This window comes from Mobula birostris, chromosome 25 (assembly GCF_030028105.1).
Source record: "Mobula birostris isolate sMobBir1 chromosome 25, sMobBir1.hap1, whole genome shotgun sequence".
Lineage (NCBI taxonomy): Eukaryota > Metazoa > Chordata > Chondrichthyes > Myliobatiformes > Myliobatidae > Mobula > Mobula birostris.
Genome location: NC_092394.1, coordinates 25,385,665 through 25,413,587, shown reverse-complemented (window position 1 = coordinate 25,413,587; position 27,923 = coordinate 25,385,665). Strand labels below are relative to the sequence as shown.

The 27,923-nt window shown below is 41.6% G+C and overlaps 2 protein-coding genes across 2 annotated transcripts in view; one reads left to right on the top strand and one right to left on the bottom strand.

Moving 5' to 3' along the window:
* Positions 1–99: 99 nt before the first annotated feature.
* Positions 100–25,103, bottom strand: LOC140187528 (stromal cell-derived factor 2-like). Its single transcript, XM_072242888.1, has 3 exons — positions 24,859–25,103; positions 19,604–19,800; positions 100–986 (listed from the first exon to the last, which is right to left on the bottom strand). The coding sequence occupies exons 1-3, from the start codon at positions 25,037–25,039 to the stop codon at positions 699–701; spliced, it is 666 nt and encodes a 221-aa protein (XP_072098989.1). The 5' UTR covers positions 25,040–25,103; the 3' UTR covers positions 100–698.
* Positions 25,104–26,724: 1,621 nt separating this feature from the next.
* supt6h (SPT6 homolog, histone chaperone and transcription elongation factor) overlaps positions 26,725–27,923 on the top strand; it is a 73,725-nt gene continuing 72,526 nt past the window's right edge. The window contains exons 1-2 of the mRNA XM_072243703.1: positions 26,725–26,828; positions 27,681–27,797. Coding sequence (XP_072099804.1) covers positions 27,692–27,797 — 106 coding nt within the window. The 5' untranslated portion in view covers positions 26,725–26,828; positions 27,681–27,691. The remainder of the gene's footprint in view (positions 26,829–27,680; positions 27,798–27,923) is intronic.

The following is a 27,923-nucleotide window of genomic DNA, read 5'->3' as shown; positions in this document are numbered from 1 at the left end:
TATTCCTATGAAAGACCTATTTCTGTGCTGTGCTTTTCTTTTCTTTGACTATGACTCTATTGGGAACTGAGGTCTTAAAACACAAGTAACCAATGAAAGTAGATTCAAAATCTTCAAGGTATAAAGATACATTTATTTACTAGCTTTTTGTATAGTCAAGTTTTATTTCAACAATTCCACATTTGAAGCAAATTTTGCAATTCACCTATACGTGAAATTCAAATACACTTGAAATTAAATCAGGGCTAAAAGTAAATGACAATCTTGGTATCTTTGATATAATAATCATATTTGGTACTGATTTTCAGTGACCCAAATGTAATAATTTTATTATTCCTTAAAACTATCCCCCTGAATTGATTTCCAGATATGAATACTCACTTGGTTATGTTCCCATTGAACAACACATTTAATGCACCATAAACATTGTTCTCAAGTAGAAATGTATAAACACTGTCCACAGCAAACCAAAACAGTTTTAAAATACTTCCACGCCCATTCCAGGCTTCGGAATAGAATTTTGCAAACACCAAGAGGTCTCTTCACGATTACCAATATTTGAAATACATAACATTTTAGCTGTAAGAATTCATGTAAAAGTTTAATACTGGGGAAAAAAAATCCATGTATGTAGATTAAGAGATTTCATTCAGGAACCTTTGCTTATAAAGTTATACATCAGTACTGATGATTCCTTATCATAGTTCAGAATGTACACTTCCAGCCTTTGGCCCCTCCATAGGCTTCATGAAGATTCCTTCCATCACTTTCCAAGAATTATATTGGTTTGAATACTGCATGCCATGAACTTCACGTTGGCCATTTATTGGTCGCCCATACTGTTCCCCTGTAATGGACAGCAGGACTTCTGTAACAGTATGCTTAAACCTTACTGAACTTTTTCTTTCCCAGTACGTTCCACTACACATGACAGTCCAATTATCCAGGTTATCTCCTTCGCCATCTTCGCCAAATGCACTGACCTCCTTTTTCAAAACATAAGGAAACATTCATGAGTTTACCTTTAACCAAGTGCAAAAAAACCTCAAATACGTAAAGGCTTAAATTACAATGTAATCTGAATACCATTCACTGTTTTCATATTCAAGGCAGTTTCAAATAAGTTGAGCAATAAACAAGTTTACACTTTCAATAATTTTCACAACTAAAGGAAGGCATAAAGTTCTTTTGTGCCAGTGAAATACATCTGAGGTGTAATCATTATTAAAGTCTCAAAAATAAAACAGCCAATATACACTGCAAATTCCCAGTTACGTGATAATGCATTAAGAATATGCATTAATAACACTAAGTTAGTACTTGCGACTTAACAACCCATTATTTAACACCATAAACCTTGAAGAATTTTTTTTAGATATTAAACTTGTTTTTGTTAGACAAAGTTGGCACCATTTTCAGATTTCACTAATTAGCTTTTTTTTAAGCAATATTTCACTAAAACTCATTCAGCACCCAAATTTACTGCATTGCAGTGCACAATTCATCAGCTCTATGGAATCATGCAACTCTCAAATTTAATTTGAGGGGTCACAGCCTCAAAGGGTAGATCATTTTAAATTGAAACATGGTGGAGCATCTTCATCAAGAGCAGTGAATCTTTAGAAATCAGTACCCTATTGAGCTGTGAAGATGCAGTAATTCAGAATGGATCAACGGGTTTCTGGATATAACAGAATCTATGGGACACAAAGTATGTCAGAATCAGAATCAGGTTTGTTATCATCGGCACGTGACATGAAATTTCTTAACTTAGCAGCAGCAGTTCAATGCAATACATAATATAGAAGAGAGACAAAAAATAAAACTTAAAAAATAATAAATAAATACGTAAATCAATTACAGTATACGTATATTGACTAGATTATAAAATGTACAAAAAACAGAAATACTGTATATTAAAAAAAGTGAGGTTGTGTGCAAGGGTTCAATGTCCATTTAGGAATCGGATGGCAGAGGGGAAGAAGCTGTTCCTGAATCGCTGAGTGTGAGCCTTCAGGCTTCTGTCCCTCCTACCTGATGGTAGCAGTGAGAAAAGGGCAGGCCCTGGGTGCTGGGGGTCCTTAACAATGGATGCTGCCTTTCTGAGACACCGCTCCTTGAAGATGTCCTGGGTACATTGTAGGCTAGTACCCAAGATGGAGCTGACTAGATTTACAAACCTCTGCAGCTTCTTTCGGTCCTGTGCAGTAGCCCCCCCACCCCCCATACCAGACAGTGATGCAACCTGTCAGAATGCTCTCCACGGTATATCTATAGAAGTTTTTGATTGTATTTGTTGACATGCCAAATCTCTTCAAACTCCGAATGAAGTATAGCCGTTGTATTGCCTTCTTTGTAACTACATTGATATGTTGGGACCAGGTTAGATCCTCAGAGATCTTGACACCCAGGAACTTGAAACTGCTCACTCTCTCCACTTCTGATCTCTCTATGAGGATCGGTATGTGCTGCTTCGTCTTACCCTTCCTGAAGTCCACAGTCAGCTCTTTCTTCTTACTGATGTTGAGTGCCAAGACTGATGTAAGGTCTAAGACCTGTCTTGATCTTGTTGAATAATGAAACAAATCAAAGTGACCAAATGGCCTACTTCTGCACCTGTTTATCATATCTCATTCCTGTATTTCGTTTCCAAAATATTCTCACAGCAGCCAAGCAGATGATCTGGCAATCAATTAATCATGCATGCTTGCATTTGTCATTTTCTTAAATAACAAGCCAAACTTAAACCAAATTAGTTTACTTGCCAGATTCTTCTGGAAAAAATTAATAGCAGCTTTTAGGTGGACACCCCTGCTGTGGAACATAGAATAATACAGCACAAGAATAGGCCCTTCAGCTCATGTCTACACTGACTATGATACCAATTTAAACCCAACATCATCTGCCTGCCCCTCACACTCCATTCCCTTCCTGTTCATGTACTTGCTTAAATACTTTTCTTTTGCATCTACTTCTACCTCCCCTGAAATCACCCTGGGGAGTTATCCACCTTTATGTTTTTCAAAGAACCAATACCTTCTCCATCTTGACATCAAGATGCCCTAGAATACCTCTCCCTGATCTCACTATCCTCCATATCCTAACATATCTGGGTTTCTGCATTTTTGCGCAGATGAAGTTACTATTATAGCTACTGTTTTATACATTTTCTGAGGATATCCACAGGAAAATGAATCTTAGGGTTGTATATAGTAACATACAGTCGGCCCTCCTTATCTGCGGGTTCAACCAACCGCGGATTGGGAAAACCCGGAAGTTCTCTCTCCAGCACTCGTTTGAGCATGTACAGACCTTTTTTTTCTTGTCATTATTCCCAAAATAATACAGTATCGCAACTATTTACATCGCATTTACATTGTATTAGGTATTATAAGTAATCTAGAGATGATTTAAAGTATACAGGAGGTGGTGCGTAGGTTACTGCGGACCGGGATCGGAAAAAAACCCGAAGTTCTCTCTCCAGCACTCGTTTGAGCATGTACAGACTTTTTTTACATAGCATTTACATTGTATTAGGTAGTATAAGTAATCTAGAGATGATTTAAAGTACAGGCAGTCTTTAAGTCAGATTTGTACGTAAGTCAGAACAGGTACATTCGGTATTATTTAGTGTCAGTTAGTCAAACGTTTGTCTTTGTATATAGTATATAGTCTACCTTTCCATGCATGTAAAACACTTAAGAAATGTATGTATTTCAATAATTAAACCACTGCATTGCTTAGTAATAATTGTAGTTTTCATCAGGGCAGGGCCTTTCACATGCTCCATTATTCTCACTTTATCCTTTAAAATTGTTCCAATCGTTGACCGACTGTAGCCTAACGCTTTTCCAATGACCGATGGCGTTTCACCTCTTTCCAATCGCTTTATTATTTCCACTTTATTTTCAACTGTGATCGTTTTCCATCAACAGAACAGAAACTGCGGATACAGCAGCAGCCGCGGGCGGCGGGTCTGAGCTCCCCCGGGTCCTACCCGCACTGAAACAGGTTAAATAGGGTCCGGAGCTCCCCAGGTCCTAAAGTCCACCTGCACTGAGACAGGTTAAATAAAGGATTTGAGCATCCACACTTTTTTAGTATCCGCGGGGGGTCCCAGAACCAATCCCCCGCAGATAAGGAGGGCCGACTGTATACGTTCTTTGATAATAACATTTCCTTTGAACTTTACTTAATGATTAGCTCTTGGTTTCTTGACTAGTATTCTACATCATTTGCACATCTTTTATCGATGTAGGTTGAGATTAACTTTCAATGTAAGTTAGTTGCATATTTGTCAGCTCGTTGTGTAACTCAATTTCCCTTACATTTATGTTCAGAAAATTTAAACAGCTGTTTCTCCAGCAGTTGCTGGAGACGCCATATTAATTAACAGTGACATAAATAATACAAAGGCCCCCATAAGCAACATTATTCACAGGAAAAATTCTCAGGCCTTCATCGAGTGCTGGATCTCAGCTAGATATCGAGAGGGCAGGAAGTCAGAAGATATTTATGATTAATACTGAACAAGTTCAGAATTGTACATGCATCTTGGCAAGAGATAAAAGTATAACATTAGCTCTGACTAAACAACCCCTTTGATAAAATAGCAGTGCCATCAACCTCTGAAAATTTAGAGCTGCTCTCTCAATAGGTGTTGGTTTGATGAACGTAGATTCCTGACAGGGAATTGTGCACTGATTATGAGAAACTGTGATCACACATCCACACTCAGCAGATCAACACAGCAAGTGAGCAAAGTCCATGCTACTATACAAGGGTATGAAAGGGTAATGAAGATGTGTATCAGAAAAGATATCCAAAATGATTTGCTCTGCAAAAAGTGCAATGGTTTAAAAATATTTTGCTGCTTTTAATAGTTTAAAAGTAACTGGTTTATGAGTTTGATCTTAAAAGTCAAATCAACTTGTGATGTATTTTCAAAATGTATCCAAGTAGACCTGAACCATAACATTAGAATTTCCCTCTATTCCCAAAGAACAAATCCTATACCAAACTAAGAAAGATCACTCCAATTGTGGGGCTTAGGGTAAACAAAAAAAAAGTCGTCAGTTAATTCTTTAAATAAGTTAAAAGAAAGCAGTTGAAGTACCTACTATCTTTAACAGCTGTCAGTCAGTTTACCTTCCCCAGACCACTACTGAACTGATGCTGACACATAAAGAGCTAAAATCTCTCAATAGGTTTTCTGTCAGTCAAGTCACAGATAAAGACCATCTAAACAATTCACATCCTATTGTCTTAGTTTGCAAGTTTACAAATACTAATCGTTGACTTTTGCCAATTGTCCCTCGGTAGCAGGAAGCATATATGATTGAATACTACACCAGTTTGAGGAAGAGGATATGACAAGGGTATAATCATGAGACCCTGCATTGGTTGGGATTGACCATGGATGTTGTATCGCATAAACAGCTGGGATACACAAGCCATGGCAGTACGATATGGAGAGCAAGCTGTCGTCCATGTAGCAGGCTCCCCCTCTCTACACAGCTGATTAATTCAAAGGAATGGCAGAGACCAGTAAAGTTTGGCAACAGCGGCATCGCAGAAGTTGCCTATCAATGCTAAACTCAGCATAGGACTGTCTTAAGGACTCCAGCTCCAGAATTTTCTTTGAGGTTTACTCCCAAAACCCTCCCTGTGAGTGGATATAGCCGCAAGGCAGCAGACAGTTGAGATCAGTTATTCTTCTCCTAGATGAGCTGCCAATCATAGCTGATGAGCTCCATTTGCCCAAAGCGACTTGCTTTAAGGTGCCCGTAACCCCCCCTCTCCTTTGCCCCTTCTCCCGTCAGTAGACGCGGTTCTGCCTGGCTTAATAGCTATGCCACACATGAAGGCCCGGAGCTGGACTTGAGATGCACGCCATTGGGAGCATCTGATAGGTAGCGGGAATTTATCCCCACTACCACTACCAGCTATATTTAACAACCTTAAGGAACCAAGGGTAGAATACTCAACTTGAAAATCAATTATGAGGGCATGAAAGTAGTCTGCTGAAGCAGGCTAGCAAGATTAAGAGATCAGCTCATCAAGAACAGCGGCAGATAAAATTTAAGTTCTTTCAAAATACAAAATAACAGGCCAACATAAAAGAAAAATTTCAAGGGGTAGATAGATCTATCAACTGAGTTGAAGATTGTACCAGACATAATGAAAAGCAAGTGTACAATGGGTGACAGAATTATTAAAAAGCAAAGCCAAAACTGTAAATAAAAATAAGTATACAAGATAAAATTTACCATGAACGTAAAACAATTTCTATAGATAATCAAGACAATAAGCAAAGTGAACACAAGGAAATGGCAAATGAATTTTGTGCACCACACATCACTAAGAGATGTTGGAGTGCATATAATTAGGCACTTACCAAGGTCCAATAAACATGGTAGTTTTAAGCAGAGTGACCATTGTTGGGAGTGGGCCAGCGTTGGATTACAGAGTGCAGGCTTTGGTTCAAATGGTAGGAAGAGTGACAAGGTCCTGTAAAGTGAGTTTAGGGACTTAGGTGCTATGTTAAAGGACAGGACCTTCGGGGTTGTGATCTCAGGATTATTACCTGTACCACGTACCAGTGAGGCCAAAAATAGGAAGATGTGCCTAAGGAGATGGTGCAGGAGGGAATACTCCACACTTTTGGACCATTGTGCTTTCTTCCAGGGAAGATGAGACCTATACGGGTGGTTCAGTTTGCACCTGAACTGGAGGGGAATTAGCAGGAAAGTTTGCTAGTGTTGCACAGGTGAGGGTTAAACTAGAGCTGCAGACAGATGGGGACCAGAGACCCAGAGGAGTTAGTGGAGTGGTTGGGTGGGGGGGGTGGGGTGAAAGGGGGGCAGATATTGTTAAGTCTATACAGAAAATCAAGAATCAAAAGTTTCAGCATGGTGGGATTCAAGTTTTGAATTATATATATTTCAATCCACGGAATATTGTAGGAAAGGTAGATCAGCTTGGGGCATGGATCAGCACGTGGAACTATGACATTGTAGCCATTAGTGAGATTTGATTGCAGGAGGGGCAGGACAGGCAACTCAGAGTTCTAGTGTTCTGTTGTTTAGAGCAGGATGGATTATCGGGGGAAGGGCAGCATTATTAGGCTGGGGAAAATAACACAGCAGTGCTCAGACAAGACAGACAGGAGAGTTCACCCATTGAGGCTATACTGGTGGAACAAAGGAAGAAGAAAAGGATGACCACATTAATGGGATTATATTATAGACCACCCATTTAGCGGAGCAAATTAGTAGAGATTGCAGACTGTTGCAAGAACCACAAGGTTGTGATAGTAGGTGATCTTAACCTTCCATATAGGGGAGGAAGGTGGCATTACTGGTCAGGGATACTATTACAGCCACAGAAAGGGTGGGTAATGTAGCAGGATCCTCTTTTGAGTCAGTATGGGTGGAAGTCAGGAACAGGAAGGGAGCAGTTACTCTATTGGGAGTATTTTATAGGCCCCCTGGTAGCAGCAGAGATAAAGAGGAGCAGATTGGGAGGCAGATTTTGGAAAGGTGCAAAAATAACAGGGTTGTTATCATGGCTGACTTTAACTTCCCTAATATTGATTGGCACCTGATTAGTTCCAAGGGTTTAGATGGGGCAGAGTTTGTTAAGTGTGTCCAGGGCAGATTCCTGTCACAGTATGTGGATAGGCCGATTAGGGGGAATGCCATACTAGATCTAGTACTAGGTAATGAACCGGGTCAGGTCACAGATGTCTCAGTGGGTGAGTATCTGGGGGACAGTGACCACCGCTCCCTGGCCTTTAGCATTATCATGGAAAAGGGCAGAATCAGAGAGGACAGGAGAATTTTTAATTGGGGAAGGGCAAATTATGAGGCAAAAAGTCTAGAACCTGCGGGTGTGAATTGGGATGATGCTTTTGCAGGGAAATGTACTATGGACATGTGGTCGATGTTTAGGGATCTCTTGCAGGATGATAGGGATAAATTTGTCCCGGTGAGGAAGATAAAGAATGGTAGGGTGAAGGAACCATGGGTGACAAGTGAAGTGGAAAATCTAGTCAGGTGGAAGAAGGCAGCATATATGAGGTTTAGGAAGCAAGGATCAAATGGGTCTATTGAGGAATATAGGGAAGCAAGAAAGGAGCTTAAGAAGGGGCTGAGAAGAGCAAGAAGGGGGCATGAGAAGACCTTGGCGAGTAGGGTAAAGGAAAACCCCAAGGCATTCTTCAATTATGTGAAGAAAAAAAGGATGACAGGAGTGAAGGTAGGACCGATTAGAGATAAAGGTGGGAAGATGTGCCTGGAGGCTGTGGAAGTGAGCGAGGTCCTCAATGAATACTTCTCTTCGGTATTCACCAATAAGAGGGAACTTGATGATGGTGAGGACAATATGAGTGAGGTTGATGTTCTGGAGCATATTGATATTAAAGGAGAGAAGGTGTTGGAGTTGTTAAAATACATTAGGACGGATAAGTCCCCAGGGCCTGATGGAATATTCCCCAGGCTGCTCCACGAGGCGAGGGAAGAGATTGCTGAGCCTCTGGCTAGGACCTTTATGTCCTCGTTGTCCACGGGAATGGTACCAGAGGATTGGAGGGAGGCGAATGTTGTCCCCTTGTTCAAAAAAGGTAGTAGGGATAGTCCAGGTAATTATAGACCAGGGAGCCTTACGTCTATGGTGGGAAAGCTGTTGGAAAAGATTCTTAAGAGATAGGGTCTGTGGGCATTTAGAGAATCATGGTCTGATCAGGGACAGTCAGCATGGCTTTGTGAAGGGCAGATCGTGTCTAACAAGCCTGATAGAGTTCTTTGAGGAGGTGACCAGGCATATAGATGAGGGTAGTGCAGTGGATGTGATCTATATGGATTTTAATAAGGCATTTGACAAGGTTCCACATGGTAAGCTTATTCAGAAAGTCAGAAGGCATGGGATCCAGGGAAGTTTGGCCAGGTGGATTCAGAATTGGCTTGCCTGCAGAAGGCAGAGGGTCGTGGTGGAGGGAGTACATTCAGATTGGAGGATTGTGACTAGTGGTGTCCCACAAGGATCTGTTCTGGGACCTCGACTTTTCGTGATTTTTATTAATAACCAGGACGTGGGGGTAGAAGGGTGGGTTGGCAAGTTTGCAGACGACACAAAGGTTAGTGGTGTTGTAGACAGTGTAGAGGATTGTTGAAGATTGCAGAGAGACATTGATAGGATGCAGAAGTGGGCTGAGAAGTGGCAGATGGAGTTCCACCCGGAGAAGTGTGAGGTGGTACACTTTGGAAGGACTAAGTCCAAGGCAGAGTACAAAGTAAATGGCAGGATACTTGGTAGTGTGGCAGAGCAGAGGGATCTGCGGGTACATGTCCATAGATCCCTGAAAGTTGCCTCACAGGTAGATAGGGTAGTTAAGAAAGCTTATGGGATGTTAGCTTTCATAAATCGAAGGATAGAGTTTAAATGTCGCGATGTAATGGTGCAGCTCTATAAAACTTTGGTTAGGCCACACTTGGAGTACTGTGTCCAGTTCTGGTCGCCTCACTATAGGAAGGATGTGGAGGCATTGGAAAGGGTACAGAGGAGATTTACCAGGATGCTGCCTGGTTTAGAGAGTATGCATTATGATCAGAGATTAAAGGAGCTAGGGCTTTACTCTTTGGAGAGAAGGAGGATGAGAGGAGACATGATAGAGGTGTACAAGATAATAAGAGGAATAGATAGAGTGAATAGCCAGTGCCTCTTCCCCTGGGCACCACTGCTCAATACAAGAGGACGTGGCTTTAAGGTCAGGGGTGGGAAGTTCAAGGGGGATATTAGAGGAAGGTTTTTTACTCAGAGAGTGGTTGGTGCGTGGAATGCACTGCCTGAGTCAGTGGTGGAGGCAGATACACTAGTGAAGTTTAAGAGACCACTAGACAGGTATATGGAGGAATTTAAGGTGGGGGGTTATATGGGAGGCAGGATTTGAGGGTCGGCACAACATTGTGGGCCGAAGGGCCTGTAATGTGCTGTACTATTCTATATATGGATTGGGACTCCCATATTGTAAAAGGGCTGGATGGGACAGAGTTTGTTAAATGTGTTCAGGAAAGTTTCCTTAATAAGTACATGGAAGTCCAAACCTGAGGGAGTGTGAAACAAGATCTCTTATTCGGGAATGAGATAGGCTAGATGACAGAAGTTTGTATAGGGGAATACTTTGTATCTAATGATCATAATGCCATTAGTTTCAATATAATTATGGAGAAGGATAGATTCTCAGGTTGAGATTCTAAACTGGACCAATTCTAATTTTGCTGGTATCAGAAATTATCTGACAAATGTGGATTGAGACAGGTTGCTTTCAGACAAAGGTGCGCTTGGTAAGTGGGAGGCCTTCAAAAATGAAATTTTGAGAGTGCAGAGTTCATATGTTCCTGTCAGAGTGAAATGCAAGGATAACAGGTTTAGGGAATCCTGGTTTTTGAGAGATAATGAGGCCCTGGTTAAGGAGAAGGAGGACATAGCAAGTATAGGCAGAAAGGAACATATGAGGTAATTGAGTATAAGAAATGCAAGAGAATAGTTAAGGAGGAAATCAGGAGGGTTAAAAGAAGTTATGAGGTTGCTCTAGCAGATAAGGTGAAGGAGAAGCCTAAGGGATGCTACAGATATGTTAAGAGCAAAAGAATAACAAAGGACAAAATTGACCCTCTTGAAGATCAAAGTGGTCATCTGTACATGGTGCCAAAAGAGATAAGAGGAGGTCTTAAATAGATTTTTCTGCATCTGTATATACTTGGAAGAGGGACACAGAGTCTACAAAAGTGAAGCAAAACAGCAGTGAGGTTGTGGACCATATACAAAATTGAGGAGGAGGTGTTTGCTGTCTTGAGGCAAATCAGGGTGGATAAATCCGCAGGGTCTGACAAGGTGTTCGCTTGGACCCTGTGGGAGGATAGTGAAGAAAGTACAGGGGCCCTAGCAGAGATATTTAAAATATCTTTAGTCATGGGTGAGGTGCCAGTGGATTGGAGGACAGCTAATGCTGTTCCATTGTTTAAAAAAGCTCTAAGAATAAGCCAGGAAATTATAGGCCAGTGAGTCTCACATCAATAGTAGATAAGCTATTAGAAGGTAGTGTAAGGGACTGCATATATAAGTACTTGGATAGACTGGAACTGATTTGGGATACGGGTATCCCCCGCTTTTCAAACGCTCGCTTTACGACACCTCGCTGTTACGAAAGACGTACATTAGTTACCTGTTTTCACTAACAGAAGGTGTTTTCACTGTTACGAAAAAAGGCAGCACGCCCTGAGCAGCCAAGCTCCTCCCTCAGAACTGCATTCTAGCAGGCATTGCTTAAACACGTGCCTGTGAGCATCTGTGCTTTATGTCGATTTATTTTGAGCATCTATTAGCAAGATGAGTTCTAAGGTATCGGAAAAGCCTAAAAGAGCTCATAAGGGTGTTACACTTAGCGTAAAACTAGACATAATTAAGCGTTTCGATCGTGGTGAATGAAGTAAGGACAAAGTGAGTTTGGCTAGTGGAAGTTGACAAAGATGATGTTGAAGAGATTTTGGCATCCCATGACCAAGAACTGATAGATGAAGAGCTGATGCAATTGGAAGAGGAAAGGACAACAATCGAAACCGAATGCAGTAGAGAACGGACCAAAAGTGAAGTCGTCCAGGAACTGAACGTGAAGCAACTGCAAGAGATTTTCGCTGCAAATGACAACACTGCAATGATTGTAGAAAAGTACGACTTTAATTTTGAAAGGGTACGTAGCTTTAGGGCATACTTGCAGTATGGTTTGAGTGCTTACAAAGAACCGTATGATAGAAAAATGCGCGAGGCTAAGCAGTCAAGCATACTGTCGTTTTACAAGCCTTCCACATCAGCCACAGCAGATGACAAACCTCGACCTTCGATATCGAGGCAGGCAGACATAGAAGATTACCTGCCTGCCCTGATGGAAACAGACTACGGTGAGATGATACCCCAGTTTCCCACCACACCAGCCTCCGACGACTCAGCCTAACAGACCTTCATCAGTGTGCTCACTGTCTTCCCGATTCCGGTAAGTGATACTACACTGTACATACATTATTTCTACTTTATGTAGGCTGTGTATTTTTATGTGTTATTTGGTATGATTTGGCAGCTTCATAGCTTAAAGGTTACTGGAGAGAGTGTTCCTGCCGAGAGGCTTGCGCCGAGTGTTCCTGCCGGGGGCGCCTGCGCCGAGTGTTCCTGCCGGGAGCGCTTGCGTGAGATTTTCGCTGCACTAGACAGTGCTCCAATGATTGCAGAAAAGTATTTCTACTTCATATAGACTGTGTATTTATCATATCATTCCCGCTTTTACTATATGTTACTGTTATTTTAGGTTTTATGTCTTATTTGGCATGATTTTGTAGGTTATTTTTTGGGTCTGGGAATGCTCAAAAACTTTTCCCATATGAATAAATGGTAATTGCTTCTTCACTTTACAACATTCCGACTTATGAACCGTTTCACAGGAACACTCTATCTTCAGATAGCGGGGGAAACCTGTAGTTTACATGACTTTATGCATGGTAGGTTATGTCCAAGAAAGTTGAGGCCAGGCATGGACTTTAGCAAGGTCTTTGACAAAGTCCCGCATGGAAGGCTGGTCAGGAAGGTTCGGTCCCTTAGCATTCCGGTGAGGTAGTAAATTGGATTAGAAATTAGCTTCACTGGAGAAGCCATAGGATGGTAATAGATGATTGCCTCTGACTGAAGGCCGGTGACAAGTGGAATGTCACAGGGATTAGTGCTGGGTCCATTATTGTTTGTCATCTACTGTACATCAACGATCTGGATGATAATGTTGCAAACTGGATCAGCAAATTTGCAGGTGGCACCAAAATTGGAGGCATAGTGGACAGCGAGCAATGCTATCAAAGCTTGCAATGGGATCCTGTAAGTTTCTGCAGATTTGGATCCCAATAATGTATTTCCCATTAATGTATTTCGATTTGTTGGTTGTGAGATGAATAGTATCCAGGATACTACAGAACTTCCTGATCCACTTCAACAATTTTATATCTTAACCAAGAGATAAAAAGGCAAAATCCACTTCACTCAAGCCCTGGATTGAGGCTAAACACAAAGTACTCAGAAAGAAAAATGTTACAAATTTTATCTCAATTAATTTGTGTTCATGTGGATTGCTTTGCAGAATAGGTACAAATTAATCCCAATTAATTCACAAGAAATTTACAAGAAAGCAACATAAAAGTGATAATAAAAGAGTTTTACAATAAAGCAGCCACATTAAGGAATAACCGGGCGTCACTTCTCTACTAACGTGGGTTCTGATTGCTTTCATTGATGGGTAATCAAGTCCATGTAACAACATATGCAAAATACTCCACTGGAATAAAAGATACAACTGTCTGAATTCAATATATAACACTGCGCAAAACTATGCTTTTTGCCACATACAGTACTCACAAATTAACAGCTAATATGGTCCTGATGAGTTTCTTATATAGTAAGTAACGCTGTAACAATATGTGAGAAAGTACAACGTCCGAACAAGTTGAGGGAAAAAAGCAGACTTAAACACAAGGCTTGAGTGTTAACCTTACTGAACCCATTATTTCAGATGCAGTAAACTGAAGCAAATTCAAGCATTTGCCAAAAGAACAAAGCTTTAAAACATATACTCCAAATTCCAATGAATTCCAAAACTTGTCTACAAATTGCAAATCCAACGGAACACCAGCATCTAATTTACATAATGTGATACCAAATCTAGTCCCTCAGGAACAAGATTTAAATTCACAGAAGGTACAATGACCTGAAGCTTGTAGGACTTTGTTGTTTCAACTAACAATAGGAAACTACAGCAACAGACAAAATGCTAGAAGAAGTCAGCAGGTCAGGCAGCATCTATGGAAGGAAATGAACAGTCAATATTTCAGGCCGAAATCCTTCAGCAGGACTTGAAAGGAAGAGTGGAAAGCATGCAATTGAGCTGGTCTTCCACTGAATGAACACTGAATGAATGGGCAGCACTAACAGAAGGGGAGATCTCCCAATCCAGCATGGTTGCCGCGCTGCACTGCTTCTGGCGTTTGCTCTCCTGGACTGCTGTAACAGTCAAGCCCGCAGCTTGAGGCCTAGTCCTCACTACAACCGAGGCCACAGAGCTCTGTCACCTGTCTTGCCAATAAACAAGGGAAATGGACTTGCAGTATTTTACATTACCAAAGTCCAACATGGTCTTGTGATCGCAAAAGAAATGTTGAAGACAATCACTCGCTATTAGACTGCACACCACCTTCACACACTGACAAAAGTACATCTGTTGGCCTTGAAGAGGAAAGTAGAGGAAGATAGTTAGGATTGGGGGTAGGGGGAAAGAGGAGTGGTAAGAATGGGAATAATGTGAGAAGCTGGAAGAGTGACAAGTGGAAGAGGAAAAGAATGAACAAGATGGGATCCAATTAGACAACAGACCATGGAATAAATGGAAGAAAATGGGGAACCAAAGGAAGGAAGGTGTGGGTGAAAGGCAGATCATGAGGGTGAGGGAGGGAAGGGGTAATGTAGCTGGAGGGATAAGGGGAAAAAGGGGGGCAGAGCAGAGTGGTTACAGGAAGTTACAGAAATCAATGTTGCTGCCATCAGGTTGGAGACAAGCAATCTGAAATATAAGGTGTTATTCCTTTAATCTGCATCTACCCTGAACTTGGCAGTAAAGGAAGCTTCTTACATCATTCCCACACCCCCATCACCAGGATACATTTATCACCCTTCCCCTTCTCCTCACCCTTTTATTCTGGCTTCTGCCCTTTTTTTTTTCTAGTCCTGATAAAGGGTCATGGCCTGAAACAACCACTGTACATTTCCATCCACAGATGCTGTCTGACCTGCTGAGTTCCTCCAGTATTTTGGGTGCTACTCCAGATTTCCAGTGTCTACAGTCTTTATATTTATATGAAACTACAGAAAATTTAGTACAGTTGCCTTCATCAGATCTCATCAAGGGTCTCAGCCCAAAACATCGACTATTTATTCCTTTCCATAAATACTGCCTTACCTGCTAATAAATAACACACATATACATACAGTAAATTCCAGTTAATTGGGCCATCGGTTAATCAGGGTAGCTGTTTATTTGGAACAACACTTGAAGAATAAAAACTAAATGGAGAAAATAACTGGGACTCCCTTTGTTTATTTAGGACACTATGTCACTTAATTGGGACAGAAAACCGTTGCCAGTTTCAAACTAGTGTTGGTTGCATGCACTTGCATGGTCATTAAATATTACACCATGCTTAGAGCAGTTAGTTTTTAAATAGCGTCAGTTGTGTGTGTTTGTGCTCAAAAAGCACAGGTTTTTGTTACTGATAGTTGGTGATAATTAAGTAGTGTGACAACTTGGAATGGTTTTACTCACTGCAGTTTCAAGCATTCAGGCTTGGAGACGCCAGAAAGAGCTGGGAGTGAAAATGAAATGTTTTCACTACTTCAAAAAGTTATGAATTACAAAGTTATCTTGAGTTATTACCATACAAATCAAGATCTGGAGGATGTAGCCATCTAAAAAATTGCATGAAGGCAGGCTATTATCTGCACTAGGTGTCCGAGCTGATTTTGTTCACTCACAGTCAATCAAAAGTACACGGCAGTTGAGTTCCTCTGTCAATAACTATTAGGAACTAATACAGTTTCACAGTACATTAGAGGTATTGGTAGTGTTCTAATTTGTTCTATATTTCATTTAAATACATAACTGGTTATTCAATTAAACTGTAGTTTGTCTATACCTTTTAACTATTTCCATGAAACTTTGGCTAATTGGGCAGCTGCATAGTTTGGCCAAAACGTACTGCTTCTGATGTGTCCCAATAAACCAAAATCCACTTTATATTATCACAGATTCAAATTCAAATCATCAAGCATGAAAAATTCTCAAGTAAATTCAGATGGTAAACTATTAACCTGAATTACCAAAGAAAAAGGTGGATAGAAGTTTAAAGATAAGTCAGTAGATGAAAAAAATAATGTTATTATAAAACAACAATCTGACACCCTTGGGACTATGGTTCAAGTTCAAGTTTATCATCACTTGACTGTAGATATAGAAGCAAGCAAAACAATGTTCCTCTGGACCATGGTGCACTAACAAAAACATACACCACACACAGAACAAAACATTACCACAAATAAGTTGGTAAAATATAATTCGAAGGTGCATGTAGTCCACAGCACATGTAAACAGTAAATAACTCACTGTCCTAGTATCAAGATCTTGGTGGTGGCAGGATATTCATTAGTCTCATGGCCTGGGGGAAGATGTTATCCAGTCTGGCAGTCTAGTCCTATGCTCTTATACCTCCTTCCTGATGGCAGTGGGTCAAAGAGATTGTGGGATGAGCAGTCTCAACAATGCTTCTGGCCATTCACATACAATGCTCCCAGTAAATGTCACAAATAAGGGGAGATCCCCGTGATCCTCTCAGTAGTTTTTAGGGTTTTGCGGTCCAATACCGTGCAGCTTCCATACCACAAAATGATTCAGCCAGACAGGACATTCTAGATGGTCCTCCTACAGAAAGTTGTATGAATGGGCGGGGGGAGGTCACAAACACCTCACACTCCACAGAAAATGCTGTGCCTTCTTGACTATTGAGGTGGTGTTGTGGGCCCAGGTTAGATCATCCGTTACGTGCACACCAAGAAACTCTGTCCTCTTCTCTCTCTCTACTACAGCAGGGCCAGTGATATGCAATAGAGAGCGGTTGACCTCACCTTCCTGAAGTCCAAAATCATCTCTTTTGTCTTGTCCATTCACTTGAGACTCAGTTTGTTTTTCTCACACCACTTGACAAGTCCACCTACCTCCTCTCTCTATGCCAACTTATCCTTCCTGTCTAAGATGGACTGGTGAAGCACAGCGATGACTTGCTAGCAGCAAACACAACAAACAAAACTATTAATTACAGTATTAATCACACTTTTTCTTGGAAACGATCACTGCAATTAATAGCCTGTAACTTCCCTTTCAGAGCTGAGCTTTTGAACTACCTGTACGACCTGGCATTTTTGCAGTGTGAGTTGAAGTCTCGAAGGTGCAGGATGGTTGCGACGGGGTGGGTACGAGCCGAATTAAGGTGACAGTGCCCAAGCCCAAGACTGGGAAATGAGCCAAAGTTTGGCCATTCACGAAGCAGACTCCAAGGCAATTTGATGTAACCAAATCGAGGCAAAGCAGAGTAGAGACAGCGGGGCCAGGCCTGAGAGCGAAGAACGACCCACTGTTTGGCTGATTTAAGTGTCAAGCCAGATTGGAAAGGTCAGGTATGGGCCGAAATGAGGAGCGGGGCCAGGCCCAAGTGCATATCAAAGCAGCAGGGCCCAGGTTCGAAAGCAAGGAATGACCTAAGGTTTGGCCAATTTAAGTGCCGGGCCAGATTGAAAAAGTCAGGGTGTCGGGACCAAAAGAGAGGTACGGGCCAGTGTTCAGCTTGCTGTTTTTGCGAGGTTTACTCATCTCTGCGTGGAACTGAGGCTGTGGCCTGTAGCTAATGGGTTGAACTGAGGTTGTGGCCTGGATCAGCTGTAATGGTGAATGGCTCCAAGGCTGTGGACTTAACTTTCATGAACTTTAGTTCTGATTGTTATTTGCTTACTTTTATTGCTTGCATGATTTGTTTTTTCCCCTGCAGATTGGGTGTTTGACAGTCTTTTTTTTAAATGGGTTCTATTGGGTTTCTTTGTTTTGTGGCTAGCCGAAAGAGACAAACCTCAAGGTTGTATATTATATATGTAGTCTGATAATAAACGTACTTTGAACATTATTGTTGATGAGGCTAACCACTGTTGAACAATGATGTGGTTTGAACTGGATCTGGCAGTGCAGCTGTGAGTCAGCAGTGTGAACAACAGCAGGCTGAGCACACAGCCTTGGGGGGTGGGGGGGGGGACATGACAGAGCTTGAGATGTTGCTGCCAACTCAGACTGACTGGGGTCTTTCCATCAAGAAAGCCAAAATCCAGTCAGAGAAGGATGTTGAGGCCCAACAAGGACAGTTTACCCACAGCCTCTGAGAGATGATCATGTTAAACACCAAGATGAAGTCGACTAACAACAACCTGGCATATAATGCTTCGTTCTTTATGTGGAACAGAATGGAGTGGCAGGCCAAGGCTATGGCATCATCAGTACACCTAGTATGAGCGGTAGGTGAACTGGAAAAGGTCAAATGATGCAGAAAGTGGGATTTTGTGTGATCCATTACCAGCTATGGTTGTATTACATAAGCATTGACTGACCCAGTGCTGAAGAAGGGTCTCATCCCGAAACAACAACAGTTTATACATTTCCATTGATGCTGCCTGACCTGCTGAGTTCCTCCAGAATGTTGTGTGTTGCTATGATTTTATTACATTTGGTTTTCCAGACTATTCTGTTACTCTTGCTACCCTTCCACACATCAAATCAAAATGAAATGCACGCTACACAATAGTATAATAAATTTTGCAGTGAGCCCAATGAACTTCAACTTGTCAAAACATGCTGAAACAATGAGTATTCCAGACCCTAGCCTGACCCTCATTATCAAACACTGGCATTCCCAACTCTGGCAACATTCCTATTGCACACACTTTGAATAACAAGGACTTGGTGTACCGACTGCTGGGATTTCCAAACACACCGATATGGGGTTAGAGTTTTATTGCATATAGAAGAAAAACTTCACAATTTCTACTGCGTGTGTTACTCTCAAATCACCACTTGGTGGCAGGGACTGAATGCCAGTAAATATGCAAAGACCTAATATAGCTTGACAGAGACTGTAAAAGAAACTAAGTGATTCCTTGATGTAGGTATTTATTATGCCATGTCTAATTGAATATCTTAACTGTGTATCTGAAATGCTAGTAAATTCATGCTTCTGTTTTGCGTAACGTATCAATTTTTCTTCCTGTCCATTTGGATCTAATACAAAGGAAATTGCTCAGTATACAGACCACCTATCAATTTATATTAAAGGTGCACACTGTACACGCAGTGCCTACAATTTATATCACTTTGTACCACAACAAAATGAAAATGTGCTTTCTCTGGAAAGTTTAATAGAATGAAGACAATTGAAATTTGTTAAAAACTATTTACACTAGACGATCAAATTAAACCAGAGATTTAAAGAAATAACTGAGAGTGGCTTCATTAATTCTAGAATTCAAAATGGTCTATTATATTTAGGCAAACTTCAGGTGTCAATAGAAAATTGGTAATAAAGAGATCCAAGTTAGATCTACATTCTGCACACTCCTGTACCCACTCCAGTCCTCTTGGCACAACACATCAATGCTCCCCCCCCCCCCCAGAAACTATGGATATGATTTTAAGAATATGCAGCAGCAGAGATATTACATTACTTTAAAACAGCAATGTTAATATGAACCTCAATGTTAACACTCACTGAAACATAAAAATTGACAGAATGCTGACTTCTTTAGAGTTAGTTCTGGTTTGATTGATTCAAGATTTCCAAACTAATTCTGCAAACAGCTAACTTACAATTTTTCAGTTTGGCAATTAACAAGCAGGTGCCAACATTACCAAATACCAGTTCAGTCAACACACCTGATTTCCTGACAACGGTGAAGTAAAGTAATGGCTGTGCAAGTTACGGCCTGTGTTGACATGGGTCAGTCGAATAGTCTCACCACATTTTATTGGATTTCCACGTTGACAAACAATGTCACTTTTTCCACGTATCCTCCAATAACTATTGCTGTCGTCTGCATCAGTTACTCCAGTGACAGATTGCTGCCCACTTCCTGAAACAAAAGCAAAGTGTGTCTTGGAGCTGCTTTCAATATTAGCTTAAGTGAGGAAACAAAATTGAAGATCAGCTATTCAGCCCATCAAGTCTGCTCCGCATTCAACCATGGCTGATCCTTTTTTCACCTCCTCAGCCCCAATCCCTAGCCTTCTCTCCATAACCTTTAATGTTGTGGCCAATCAAGAACCTATCAATCTCCACCTTAAATACACCCAACAAGGTGGCCTTCACAACTGCCTGTGGTAACAAATTCCACAAATTCACCACCCTCTGGCGAAAGAAATTTCTCTGCATCTCTGTTTTAAATGGACTTCCCTCTATCATGAGGCTGTACCCTCTTGTCCTAGACTTTCCCATCGTGAGAAACATCCTCTACTCTGTCCAGGCCTTTCAACATTCAAAAGGTTTCAAAGAGATTCTCGCCTCCCCCCACTGATCATTCTAAATTCCAGTCAGTACAGGCCCAGAGCCATCAAATGTTCCTCATACGACAACCCTTTCATTCACGAAATCATCCTTGTGAACCTCCTTTGAACACTGTCCAATGCCAGCACATCTTTTCTTAGAAAAGGAGCCCAAAACTGTTCACAATACTCAAGGTGAGGCCTCACCAGTGCCTTATAGAGCCTCAGCATCACATCCCTGCAATTAGATTCTAGACCTCTTGAAATTAATGTCAACATTGCATTTGCCTTCCTTGCCACCGACTCAACCTGCAAGTTAACCTTTAGGCTGTTCTACATAAGGACTCCCTGGTCCCTTTGCATCTCAGATTTTTGGATTTTCTCCCCACTTAGAAAATAGTCTGCACTTTTATTTATTCTACCAAAGTGCATTTTCCAACATTGTATTGCATTCGCCACTTTCTTGCCCTTTCTCCTAATCTGTCCAAGTCCTTCTGCAGCCTTCCTGTTCTCTCAACAGTAACTGCCCCTCCACAAATCTTCATATCATCAGCAAACTTGGCAACAAAGCCATCTAAATCATTGATATACAGAATAAAAAGAAGTTGTCCCAACACTGGACCCTGTGGAACACCACTAGTTACTGGCAACTAACCAGAAAAGGATCCTTTTATTCCCACTCGCTACCTCCTACCCATCAGCCAATGCTCAAACTATGCTAGTAACTTACCTATAATACCATGGGCTCTTAACTTGGTAAGCAGCCTCATGTGTGGCGCCTTGTCAAAGGCTTTCTGAATATATAACATACACTGCATCCCCTTTATCTATCCTACTTATAATCTCCTCAAAGAATTCCAACAGGTTCATCAGGCAAGCTTTTCCCTTAAGGAAACCATGCTATCTTGTCCTGTGTCTCCAAGAACTCCATAACCTCATACTTAACAATTGACTCCAACATCTTCCCAATCACTGAGGTCAGGCTAACTGGTCTATATTTCCTTTCTGCTCCCTTCCTCCTTTCTTAAACAGTGGAGTGGCATTTGCAATTTTTCAGTCCTCTGGCACCATGCCAGAGTCCAATGATTCTTGGAAGGCTGTTACTAATGCCTCCACAATCTCTACCACTACTGCTTTCAGAACCCTAGGGTGCAGTTCATCTGGTCCATGTGACTTATGCACCTTAAGGTCTTCCAGCTTTTTGAGCACCTTCTCCCTTGTAATAGTAACAGCACTCACTTCTCTTCCTTCACACCCTTCAACATCTGGCACACTGCTGGTGTCTTCTGCAGTGAACATTGATGCAATATACTCATTTAGTTCGTCTGCCATCTCCTTGCCCCTCGTTATTATTTCTCTAGCCTCATTTTCTAGTAGTCCTATATCCACTCTCATCTCTTTCTTATATACTTGAAAAAGCTTTTTTATCCACCTTGATATTGTTTGCTAGCTTGCTTTCATGTTTCATCTTTTCCCTCTTAATGATTCTTTTAGTTGATTTCTGTAGGTTTTTAAAAGCTTCTCAATCATCTAACTTCCCGCTAATTTTTGCTTTGTTGCATGCCTTCTCTTTTGCTTTTGCATTAGCTTTGACTTCCCACGTCAGCCGGGGTTGTATTATTTTGCCATTTGAATACATCTATCCTGCACTTTCCTCATTTTTCCCAGAAGGTCAGCTGGTGGCGCAGTGAGATCAGTGTTGGGCTCAAGAACGGAGGTTCCTGAGTTCGATCCAGTGACAGACCGCTCCCAAGCGTGCTCTCCATCCGTGCCGGGTTGATGTCAAGCTCACAACTCGACCTCGTAAGAAAAAACACCTCCAGTTTAAATTCCCATGCGGAATATTGTGGAGGATCAACTACCCAAACCCAAACTCAAGCCATGCTGCTCTGCAGTCATCCCTGCCAGCATCTCCTTCCAATTTACTTTGGCCAACTCCTCTCTCATACCACTGTAATTTCCTTTACTTCACTGAAATGCCGATACGTCAGATTTTACTTTCTCCCTATCAAATTTCAAGTTGAACTCAATCATATTGTGATCACTGTCTCCTCAGGGTTCCTTTACCTTAAACTCCCTAATCGCCTCTAGTTCATTTAGCTGATCCCCTAGTAGGCTCAATGACAAGTTGCAAGTTGCTCTAAAAGCCATCTCAGAGGAGTTTAGCAAATTCATTCTCTTGAAATCTATTACCATCCTGATTTTCCCAATCTACCCACATATTAAAATTTCCCATGACTATCATAACATTGCCCTTTTGAAATGCCTTTTCAATTTCTCGTTGTAATCTGTGGTCCACATCTCAGCTACTGTTTGGAGGCCGGCATATAACTGCCATCACAGTCCTTTACCCTTGCAGTTTCTTAACTCAACTCACAAGGATTCAACATTGTCCAATCCTATGTCACATCTTTCTAATGATTTGATGCCATTCTTTACCAGCAGAGCCATACCACTCCTTCTGTCTACAGTCCTATTCCTCCGATACAATGCGTAATCTTGGACATTCAGCTCCCAACTACAACCAACCTTCAGCCACAATTCAGTGATGGCCACAACATCACACCCGACAACCTGTAAAAGTGCAACAAGATCATCCATCTTATTTCTTATACTCTGTGCATTGAGATATAACACTTTTAGTACCCCTTTTGATTCTGCATTCCTAATGCACTGTTAGTCACCCTGGGGCTACAATTTCATCCTATCCTGACAGTCTGACTGCACGCTCTCTTTGCTTTTTATCCATCCATCCTATCCCGAGTCCCTTCATTCCGGTTCCCATCCCCCTGACAAATTAGTTTAAACCCTCCCCACAGCTCTAACAAATCCGCCTGCAAGAATATTAGTCCCCCTCTGACTCAGGTGTCCCTTTTGTATCTTTTACAAATAAAGATTAGGAATGAACTAAAGATTTCAATCCAAGGACACAGTAACAGAATTCCCACTCCATTCAAACACCTTTTCTGATAAAATAGCACCAAAATGTCCACAATATACAGACTTTCACTCTCGTACAATAGTGAAGGAGCCACAAGTGCCATTTTGCAGCTAAGATAATAAATTGAAGTAGCACTTTTGATTTGGTGCAGAGAGAACAATGACACAATACTCCATGCAGTTAATTTGATTATGATCACATTGTTGTTTATGGAATCATGTAATGCACAAGCTTCCAAAAGTGCTCAGTAAAGTAGCGCTGAAAGGGATGTAATAATGGTGCACGAAGCAGAGATAGAAACAAGCCACTACAGCATACTGGGAAAAGTGACAAAGGCAATCAACACAAATCAGTGAGGTTAGTAATACTATACTAATGTAGTATTAGTACACTAGTTCATCCCCCTTCCCCGGTTTCACCTATCACCCGCCACCTTGTGTTTCTTCCTCCCCTCATCCCACCTTCTTGCTCTGACTTCTCATCATTTTTTCCCAGTCCTAAGGAAGAGCCCCAGCCTGAAATGTTGACTGTTTATTCATTTCCATAGATGCTGCTCGAGTTCCTCCAGCAGTTTATGTGTTTTGCCCCCACTATACTAGAGAGCAGGTTAAGTTACTTCCACCCTCACATAAATGCATAAACTGCACTTTTGTCTTCGAACCCATGACAGGTCTTTGTGCTCTCCACACTCCCTGTTCATCGACATGTTAAAATTGTTTTATCTCTTACTTCTCCCGTTCTAATTAAAGCCTTCAACCAAATAAAAACCATTAATACTAGAAACATTCAGCAAGTCAGGCAGTATCCATAAAAAGAGAAACAGTTAATGTTTCAAGTTTATCTCCAGGCTCCTTCCCTGAACTGGAAGACAGAGCTAAGCAATTTGACTTTCAGCAATAGTTAGGGGATTAAGTAGAACAAAGGAAATATCACTGAAAGAGAGAAATCAGATGAGTTGCCAGAAGCACATTACACAATGATACATAATGTGCTGTTAATAATGAGGCTGTAGGACATACAAGTGAGACTATACTACCAGCAAAGGGCAAAGCTGTAAGACACACAAAACAAGTGAGACTAGTATATGCCCCGCAGCCTCGCCATTAATATAGCTGCTCTGCTAACTGCCCCCATTCTGACTCGCTCTATCTAAGATCCCCCACTTTTTTCTCCTCCAAACTATTACCAAGAAAAATTAGCTTGTTTTTTCTTCCTTGCTATGCAATGGAGTCCCAGATCTGAAAGGCTAACTGATTCTGCTTTCACAGATGCTGCCTGACCTGTTGATAATTCCAGTTTTAATTCAGGATTTCAAGTACCTGCAGATTTTTTAAAAAACTTCTCCAATTCAAAAGTTTTCTTTTTCAGATGACATATAGATTGTTTCCAGTATTATTTGTTTTATTACAGATCTCCAAGTTTATTTTCATATACATACGATCTTAAGGCCAAGGCTGAGCAATGCTGGGGAGTGATGCCACCCGGTCCCTTTAACGACAACAGCACCAATTACCAAGTCCCATCCCACCATATCATCTCAAGCCCACACTCATCGCGTCCTTAGCCCCCTCACATCCCGCACCATGATCCTATCCACAGCCCCGGCCAACGCAACCTCCCCTCTCCCTACCCAGACCCCCATTCTCTCCTCGTCCTCCTCCTCTCCTCAACAGCCCCGACCTCCATCGCGTCCCGTCCCGCCACTCACCCGAGCCGTACTTCACCTCATGCGAGTGCAGCCGGACGTTGTGCTGCGTGTTTAGCAACTTGATAACCGACCCGCAAGTGACATAACTCAGGTCGGACTCGCCCGAAAGAGCGGGGACAGAAAGAAAGGAAAGAACGAGGACGCGGACCAGCAGCAGGAACCGATCTGACCGCCCGTTCATCTTCCCCCCACAACCGAGCCGACCGGTCAACGTCAGCCTAACGGAGCGGGCGGCGCCGTGGAAAGCGAGCCGTAGCGCCACTGGGAGGACCAGAGGCCATCCGGGGAAGTGACAGCGCCGCCGGGAATTTGGGAGGACCTGCTGACCCGGTCAAACTGCTGCGCGCTGGGAGGATGGCAGCCGTCTGGTACAGAGTGTCACAACGCCTTTGTGGGGTTTCAGCAGGAGCTGCTGATAGATAAGCTTAAGTAGGAAGGGAGGTGTAAAGAGTCTCCTGAACGCAGGTGTTGTTACAGGACACAGCTGGAATCGGGAACTTATTAATTGTTCACAAAACTTGCAGGAAGTTCTTAGCATCTTCAGCTCCTCCTGATAGTAACTCCAAGGCTATATAAGGTTTAGGTGCTCTGTAATTCGATTTATTCACTATCTTTAATATTTTAAAAATGTTTGTTTCTCTTTTAACAGATTCCTAATATTAAAATAACTTTTTCATTGCATGAACTGAGGCCACTGTAAAAGGCTTAAATATTAAAATAATTTACAATAATAAAGTTCAAATTACATTTATTATCAAAGAATGTATAAATTATACAACCTTGAGATGTGTTTGCTCACAGGTAGCCGCAAAGCATGAAACCCGAAAGAACCCAATTTTTTTTTAAAAAAACAAAAATAAAAACACCCAATGTGCAAGAGAAAAAAAACACAAATTATGCAAACAATTGCAGGGAACAACAAAAATCCAAACCTAAAATTGTGTACTCAGATTTGAACCCCACACAGATGTACAGCACCCAAACTGGAAGATAATTTCATAATTTTGTAAACACAAATTCTACAAAGTTAAAATTTGTCTTTGTTTTAATGATTTTGAATCAATTGTCCTTACATCATTTATTTATTTTACATTTTTATTGCTTACATTTACTTGACACATTTCACTGTATGTTTCAATGTTTTTTGATGTGCATGTGACAAATAAAGCTAACATTATTTAAATATTTGTAAAAGGGCGTATTCCTTGAGTTGGCCGCTACTCATGTTAATTAACAAATGTAATATGGAGAAAATATTTATCATTGCCTTTGTCTTGTGGATATTGTATTATCTTTCTGATGAAGGCTATAAAACGTTTTTCTAGCATAACTAAATAATTAAAACCATAACATTGACCAATAATCTTAACATACTGAATCAGAATTGTTAGATATGATGGAAGAGAGGCAGCAGTATCGTAAGCACTTAAATTCAGACAGCACACAGAACATGAACTATGCAATAAATTATTCAATACAGTGAAGAAAATGACTCTGCAAAACAAGACTTGATTAAAAAGAAACACGATGAGAGACAAGCCTGTGGTATTGAGGAGGTGGTCTGTAGTTTTCTATTTCTGAGGTAGGGTGAGTGTGAAGATTTGTTCAAGAACTCTACTATAAGAATGGAGCTATTCCTGTATTTATACTGGCTGCGGATTACGCGGTAGAATGAAAGAAAAGCTAAAGCGCAAATTTATTTAAACGCCCATTTATTCTTGGCAGTAGTAAATGGGTGGGTTTGGGTACAGTTGACATGTAGGCGGCGCATGGTTGCTGTGTAGATTCCTTATTCAGTTTTTTTTAATCTACCACTCCCGCATCCGGAACCGTGTGACACCGTCTGAAACTGCGGGGAGGACGGACTGCTGTTGCACACAGTCGGCCATTTTTAAACCAGTCGCTGGTTGGGGTGGCTGGGGAACTTGGTCCATTTGATTTTTTTCCCCCGTCTCGTCGTGTTGATCGAGGTGCGGACGCTGTTATTTCTTCCGGCAAGGGTTGTGGCATTTTAACGCGTGCCGTCGTGTTGGGATTGCGGTTAACATTGTCCTGTAATAGGAGCTGGAAGCTCGCGATTCCGAGCCTAGGCCCCGGGCCTTGAGGTCGAGTAAAGACCCCTAGTCTAAGTCAAGAACCCCGGGAGAGTGGGAGTTGGTGGATGGGAGGGAACCCATTTCAGGACTGAGGTGGAGGAAGGATCACCGTTGGAAATGCGTGGAATTAGTCGCAGCCAGGGGGAGGGAGGGCTGTTGGGGAAGTAGGTGATAAGCTGGACACAGCTCCCCTAGGAAGAGGCCGAGGGTGGCTGTTTAAAAGGTCTCAATGCGAAGCTGAGGAGGAATCTGGGTGTAGATCCTGGCAAGAAGCCGTGACCGGGTATGTAGGGAGCGAATGGAGTGGGCAGAGGCTTGTACAATGCCATCCATGGGGTTGTTTTTTAAATTCTCTCTTTACCCCCGCTTCTCCGATGCGTGTACTTTATTAAAGTTCTGATTGACTTTTAGTTCCCACCATCTGCATTAGGGTGACGCCCGATAAGCATCGTTTAAGCAAGCAAACTGTTTAATATGTGCGCATCTTTCCTCTTCTACACCTTCAGTTCTGTCTCAAAATATCAAAAATGACGAAAGCGCTTTCCTATTTAACATTATAACTAAGATGGTGCTTGCCTCATGATTTTTATTATTGAAAATAAAGGTATTTATTAAAATTCGTTCAGTGGGGGCTTTGGTTAAAGTAAGCAGCTATTTATTTTATTTCTTAGTGTTAGTGTGGGTGTGAGGTAGACTGTTACATTGCATATGTTCCTTTTTCTGTAGAGCTTGCAGACATGTCTGACTTTGTGGAGAGTGAAGCTGAGGAGTCTGAGGAAGAATATGATGAAGGAGGATCAGTGGTGCAGAAAAAGCCCAAGAAGTTCATAGAAGATGATGATGGTACGTGCACCCAAGATGCAGCATTAGTTTTGTTGTTGTAAGGTCTTGGCTGATGTTTTTTAAAAAAAAACTTGAGAGGCAGCCGTTTCAATTAATTTGTATAGGTTGGAATTTAAGAAACTAAAA

Bases quoted from the DNA above. Each gene is read 5' to 3' on its own strand.
- LOC140187528 (XM_072242888.1), bottom strand. From the start codon at position 25,039: ATGAACGGGCGGTCAGATCGGTTCCTGCTGCTGGTCCGCGTCCTCGTT. The intron at 19,801-24,858 runs GTGAGTGGCGGG...CTTTTGTTTCAG, and splicing joins TGAGGTGAAGTACGGCTCGG to GAAGTGGGCAGCAATCTGTC. The intron at 987-19,603 runs GTGTGTTGACTG...GTTTTGAAAAAG, and splicing joins CACCGTTGTCAGGAAATCAG to GAGGTCAGTGCATTTGGCGA.